The following is a 7,215-nucleotide window of genomic DNA, read 5'->3' on the forward strand; positions in this document are numbered from 1 at the left end:
ACGCGATTAAAGATTTGAATCTAACTGCAGGCAGTCTATATTTACATTTCGTTAATCGGTAAATAATAGGAATTTTAAAAATTCCTTTGGGGAATATATTYTTAAAGSTCCAGTCTTTAAGAATATGCAAARAAATCGGTTTTTTCAACATTCTAGACTAGAATACCCTCTTAAGATATTCCAACGTTGCCTGTAAGATCTCTGACTGTCGTCGATTGTCAAGCACCAATTCCTATGTTTTATTGACGTGTTCACCATCAGTTGATGTTGATGGCCTCTTTTATGACCCTCTTTGAATAATTTGTAGCAATCAAAAACTCTCGCGTCAAACAATTATCACCGAAGTACTTTTCCAACATTCTGAATGTTTCGTCATCAGAAATTTAATTCCGTACACAAAATTATGTTTATTTACAATTTATGCTTACAAATATGACTTAGATTCAAATTATATGCTAATAAATGTATTCTCAACGACTTTAGCTTACTTTGTAACAAATTTTTATTGACTAGAAGTGTTCCCATTATACACTGGACCCACTTTTGAGCGTCACATTTCTCGCGTTATTAACAATGTGTTTATAGATTAACCGTGGCGCCATAGAAGAGTACAATAGGTCAATATGATTGATACCATGCAATTCATGTAGCGTATATTTGGCATTCTTCAGTTCCTTCGTAAGACGTATGGCATCCTTAAAAATTATGAAAAGTATCGCATTAATTTCAGACTGAATTAAGCTGAAAGGATTTGAACTCACTGCTTTGGTCAGTAGTAAATCTCGTGTGCCGATAAATAGATGCAGGGGTACGCGTACATTGCGTAAATTATACTCTGGCGGGGTTTGGCGTTTATAATGCCGCAGATTTTCGTCCTCGGATTGGTAGTCATATTTTTGGAATTTACCTGTAAATTGTGGAGTGGGCAGATAATTTCTCCAAATAATGAAATTTTTTCGTAAATAATACTTAAATTATTAATTAATTTAATTAAGTAATATTACTCTAAATCATTTGAATATAACCTTTAATTTAACATCGAAATCTTGTTTGATAAGCATTACAGAACAATCGAGCGCTACAAGCTGTTTCATATATCCTCAACTTGTCTAGCATCTCATCTATGTCTCCTACTAAAACATCAGGTTAAGTTAGGTTAGAAAACTAAATCCTCAGCATAGCGGAGACTTTTAGACTGTGCAGTCCTTTATGAAACCACAACAAAAACTTCTAGATATCAGCTATCGGCAAAAACGCTCTGCAACTGTCACAGATTTGCTTATATGTTTCATTTGTATTTTCTTTTTTTTAAGCTGGCTATCAAAAGTATGAGATCCGAGCTGTTTTAACAGCTGGTAGCCGGTAAGATATTCAATCTTACAACTCTTACCCCGATTGGAGAGTGTCAGTTAGAACTTCTACTAACATTGATAGGTGGATCTTGTTGGGACAGAAATTTGTCCTGGGCCAGGAGGACCTTGCGACTGCACATCCGCTAATTTCCAGAACCCTAATAACGGGGGTTTCAATAGTGACGCCATATTTTTTCCCGTTCTTTTGCTATTTCTCTTCAGTAAAGTTTGGCATTTCATCATGGAAAGTGTTACGATCCAACAACGAGTCGAAATTATTAATATTTACTATCTAAATTCGGAGTCTCATTTTTAAATTTATTGTCGTCATAATCGTCCTCTCAGATCAACAATTGAACGTCTAGTAGAAAAATTTGAATCCACAGGCACGATAAAAAATGTTCCCGTGCCAGTGAGACAAAGAAGTGCCCGTAGTGTCGAGAATATTGCTGCCTGTAGCGCTTTAGCGGAAGATCCAAATCAGTYTCTCRYACGTCGTTCTCAAGCTTTGCGTATCTTTGTGACGTTGTGGCGAATTTTGCGTAAAGATCTTGGACTACGTCCTAACAAGATCAAATTGACAAAAGAACTGAAGCTTGACCACCAGAATCTTCGTCTGTGCGTGAATTGGGCTGAGTAACAACGCGAAAATTATCCGGATTTTTATCGAAAAATYATGTTCAGCGCTGAGGCTCTCTTCGGGCTGAAAGACTTTGTCAATAAGCAAAATATGCGTTATTGGTCAGGCAGCAATCCACATGTACTCCAGGGGTCCGCATTGCACCCCGAAAAAATTACGGTTTGGTGAGGTTTATGGGCCGGCGGTGCGTTTCTGTGCATATAAATCGAGTTCCACACATACATAGGTATCAAATGTATTCCAAACGGGTTTTGTTTTATTAAAAAAACTTTTGTAGCGCTCTTACTTACCGTTACCCGTTACTTACAGTTATTTATACGAATATGTAAATTATAAAAATAGGCACGAATTACAGTTTTATATATCGAAAACTAGGGCGATGTTGTCCATGTTTTTTTTTTTTTGCTTACCTGTTCTTATAAGCTGGCCAAAATGCTTGAATTGATTTCTTGAAATGCCAGCTGGAGTCGTCTCGAGTATGCGTGGAAAGAGACTCTGTTAAATAAAAATTATTTGTTGTTAAATTGAGGATGGTGCACACATATATATGGTACATACATATATGATTGAAGTTTTATTTTTCAGACATTTAAATGMAGCCGAACATAAAAAATATCACGATATATAATATTTACATTAACGTATAAATAGTACTATATGAAAAAAAAAGCTTTGTAAACTTTTAGGGACAGGATTTTCAAGGGATTGAACCTTAATGTACAAACGGYTGAAACTCTTCTCATGTAGGGCACGACCGAATATGACTTGGTCTTGACTAAATAAGCAGGTGTTCAATATACTACAATATCTCAATTACTCAAGCGCCAATGTGTCTTCGTTCGGACAACTCAATCTTGTTGTCTGGTTGTCTTAGGTGGTGAATTCACTCAAAGGATGSTGTTGATTGGAAGAGACTGGATGAAATTGTTAATGGTTCCTTGATGAATAGTGTTTAATTTCGTCGGTCATATGTTCGATGTCGATAGTGTAATATTGGAATGAAATTTCGATGTTTYCAAGTAAGAGACTGCAAGGTTTTCTACAAAAACCGGTTGGGATATTGTGGGAATGAACTTTTGATGTTTTTATAACACGGTCCCGTTTTAAGCAAGTGGCTCCAAGTTTGGCAACGAAAACATTTCAGCAGAAACGCTCCAAGTAGGAGTTTTTTATGATTTTTAATAAAAATATGAAACAGCAAGGGCCTTTTTGAAATGATGTGGAGTGYGGTACTCTGGTCAAACTTTATCTATTTATTAATTTGTAATTTACTAATCCAATGCGAAAATATTGTGAGGTGCAGTTTAAGACATCCAGTTGAAATCTGTTGCTAGCCAACGATTTGAGAATCTTGTTGCGACTCGATTTCTTAGTCGAGTCGAGAAACCTAAATTTATAGACTCATAGCTTACGATGGATCTCACTTGGATATTCGCCTGTTTTGTTACCCAAAAATTTGCTTAAAGTGCATTACTTCATAGATTGACTCAACTTAAATTTATTAAGATCATTAATATCAATCCCAGTCACAAATTATAAGTTCTTCAAAGCTGTGTCTACCGAGATATTTCAATATTATTGCGGCTTTCTTCCAAACAGCKTCGGCAAAGCGCGTCTTACAAAATTGACAGAGGTGGTGCGKKACTATACTGTCCAGAGTTGGCACCAAGGTCTTTAGGAGGCTCATTATGATATCACCGGAACTAATATTTTCTCACTYTATTGTCTCTTCTCTGAACCGCCTAGTGCTTCTGATGAAGTTCATTAGCCTTGCATTCTCTTAGCAGATGTTTTACTGTCTCCGTCAGCTTCATCAGCGTGATCAACATTGGAAAATCCATGCATTGATTATACGACGTTTTGGACAGGAGCATGGCAAATCGATAGATCGGAAACATACCATGCTCCTACTGGCACTTGAGAGAAGGAACTGTAGAATAAGGTTGGAATATTCACTGATCACAGTCTGGTAAGGGCCGGATACGTCAATAGCAAGGCACTACGGAAACAGTGAAGAAAATATGCTTTAAGAGGTCAGTAGATTAATCTGTCCTGTTTTTTTGACATTTTTTTTYATAGAAATTTTTACTCTACCATAGAACTTTTTTCACATAGCATGAGGTATATCATGGAGTGCATAAATAAATTTTTTCGGATTTTTTTGATGACATCTGGCGGAGAAATGGCTGGGTGAATGAGTTGCGTGTTTTCATTGGTTGACRAAATTTCTCATGTTTGGATCGTCTGAAACACAAAAATCCAACTTATTCTTAAAAAGTATGTGAATGGTTATCGTCCCTACTAGACTCTTGAAAAAGTTTGATAAAAAAGTAATTAACGTTTTTTTTAATTTTCCTCATGTTTTTTACATAAATTAAATATTAATATAAGTTGCAATAGCATTTATATCACTCTTCGAGTAACCCACAGAGGTTTCAGTATAAACTACAGTTAGAAAATGTCTGTAAAATAAATATTGTGTCCAAATAAAAAAAAAAAAGAAACAAACAATTTCAATATGTATTTATAAACCGCTATGAAGTCATGCCTGGTTGTATGTACATTCATGTAAATATATATATTTGTTTGTGTGTTTGAGTTGTGAAAGTGAACCTTTTGTTTTCATATCCGCTTCCGTTTCCGCGCTACCTTTCCGGCACAACCTTGCTGGCGTTGAGACGGTAAATTTACAATTTTATTGCCATTTAAAGTTGAGTGTGGCTCTAGAGTACCAAGTGTGCCCTCTCCAACTATTAGCTGCATATGCTCATGCCTTTATATATGTATAGTGTGTATGTGTGTGTGTGTGTGTGCGTATGTGGGAAGTGCAGGATTATTCTAATCTCTGATGTTCACTTGTGTATATGCTTCTAAAGTGCACGCTGTCATTTTTATTGTCATTTATTGTGCTTTCGCAAAGTTCAAAGTTGCTTAGTTACTTTTCTGTCTAACGATGAGCTGTTTGCTGTTTTTGTTTTTCTTAACACGTTGTTGTTCAATTTGTATTTGAATGTTAGCGAGAGACTGCCACAACAGGAGGAGAATACTTTGTAATACCTTTGTGCATTTAAACAATTTAAGAGTGGCTACAACATATCTTGGAAATTATCGTAGACAAACCGGCTTTGTGGTTGTGAAATTGAAATTTTCATCGACATTTTACTTTTGTTGCTGTTGTTTAAAGTAGTTGTGAATATACGTTGCATAGTTTAGAAATTAACGGTTAAAATGCTCTGTAAGTCATGAGTATGTAAGATGTAGTTATGTATAGAAGYTCACGCAAGTGAAGAAGGTTCTCTCAGTGCCATTTACTTCGTAGTGGCCGGCGAACATTTTTTTACATATTGCTCAAGCAGCGTTTTTAGAACAAGCATCCTCTGAGTAGCCAAAAAACATTCATTCGCCATGGGCAGGCGAACTATACCTCWCCAGAGTTCTGCGCTGGATTTGGGATCCGCCACCTAAAAAAAAACCCAATGAAAAGAAACAACAGCCTTGGACTATGGCAAACGCATTATGGATTACGATTTAAGGGTATGAACCCTCCAAGAAGTGCGATGAATGGGTCAAGGACTGAGACGTGTAGATTCTTGTGGCACACATACAGTGTCCWTAGAAAGGAGCGCAAATTCGGTGTGGGATTCGTGGTGGGAGAGAGAYTCCGTCGCCGAGTCTTGGCACTCACAACGGTTAATGAACGTCTAGCTACAATCCGCTTCAAAGCGAAGTTCTTCAACATATCGYTGATTTGTGCCCACRCCTCGACSGAAGAAAAGGTGCCTCCTATGAGCGCTTGAAGCTCATCTATGTTAGCTGCCCCAGCCACGATATCAATATCGTGCTTGGCGACTTCAACGCCAGTGTGGTCAAAGAAGGTATATTTGTCACAACAGTCGTTAAATTCAGCCTCCATTATAAAACAAATGGCTGAGTGGCACGTGGAACCGTCTTATGGGAACCACATGTTGTCAAGATCAACTTTTTGCAATTGCGATCAACAGCTTCATTTCGAAAGAGGTACGATCTGATGATTCCATCAGACCAAAAACCACGCCAAACCGTCAATTTTCTTCGCACCAAAATCGAAAATTCTGTTTATTTACCGCGCCACTCAGATGAAGGTGAGTCTCATCGGAGTAGATGATTAAAAAAAAAATCCTTATCGTTTTCAAGTTGTTCCAAAGTAAAATCAGCAGCTCACGACGATTATGGTGGTCCAATGGCTTCAGTTCTGGTGTGAGAATAATTTCATACGCAGGCAAGGCGAAAATCTTTCTTAAAGTCCGACACATTGTGGTTTGAGATAGTCACAATTCTTGAGAACGGCTTCAAAGCATCGCATCGTCAAAATGCGGTCTTTAGTAACACTTGTCTGAACGGCAGCAATATTTTCATTACTTCGAGTGGTTCTTTGTCTTGAACATCATCGACGAATCGCCAGCACACAATGAAAAAAAAATTTGAGATCATTACATATTACATTAAAAATGTCCGAAGCGGCACTTAGAAATCATATCATTTCTTTAGGAAAATCCGGTACATCAAAAATTGTGTTAAAGTTTAAGCAAAGCGGAGGAATTTTTACTTCTAGAAATACTTCTTCGAAACACCGTCTAGAATAGTTTAYAGTTAGGTTAGGTTAAGTCGTAGGGCTGATGCAAAATCGAAAGATCTCACTTGAACAGTTACTATTCGAGCTTTGGGTTATCCGCAAATACCTAAAGATGGATCAGCAGATCCTCATAGATCGACGAAGCGTTTTGAGCTTACCACAAATTTATTAAGTTAATATGAATCCCAGCAACTTCCCTAGGTTCGTCAAAGGTGTCTCGCACAAGATTTTTCAGTTTGGCAAAGAGCGTSTGACAAAATATTTAGGCGCATTGCGTGTAAACCTATTGGATAATTTTCAGTCAGAATACCGATAATTACGGAGGGATTAAATTTCCTAATAGCTACTATTTCGAATGAGCTCTTACAGTAACCCGCGGGCCAGAAGAATCACGCAGTCGCACAAGTTTTGGTTGTTCACCAGCGCTTGCTGGACTCGCCTGAGCTCCAAAAGACCATCACAAGAAGACCTCGAAAAATCGGCTCGATTTCAACCGGATGAAATTGAGAACCAGCTGCAAAGCCAGAATTTTCGATCAGAAAGATTTGGTGGGCTTGGCAGGGAATCATCTACTGAGCGCTGCTCTCCTATTATCAAATCGCAATCGCGCA

General features: G+C 37.6%; 1 protein-coding gene across 1 annotated transcript in view; it reads right to left on the minus strand.

Moving 5' to 3' along the window:
• Nucleotides 1-442: 442 nt before the first annotated feature.
• The window catches only part of LOC108968496 (lipase 3), an 18,656-nt gene continuing 11,883 nt past the window's right edge, over nucleotides 443-7,215 (minus strand). The window contains exons 3-5 of the mRNA XM_018932560.1: nucleotides 2,403-2,487; nucleotides 762-907; nucleotides 443-695 (exon numbers count right to left, since the gene is read on the minus strand). Of these exons, the coding sequence (XP_018788105.1) occupies nucleotides 525-695; nucleotides 762-907; nucleotides 2,403-2,487 (402 nt within the window). The 3' untranslated portion in view covers nucleotides 443-524. The remainder of the gene's footprint in view (nucleotides 696-761; nucleotides 908-2,402; nucleotides 2,488-7,215) is intronic.

Source organism: Bactrocera latifrons, unplaced genomic scaffold (assembly GCF_001853355.1).
Source record: "Bactrocera latifrons isolate USDA-ARS-PBARC rearing strain unplaced genomic scaffold, ASM185335v1 scaffold_219, whole genome shotgun sequence".
In the NCBI taxonomy this organism is placed as follows: domain Eukaryota; kingdom Metazoa; phylum Arthropoda; class Insecta; order Diptera; family Tephritidae; genus Bactrocera; species Bactrocera latifrons.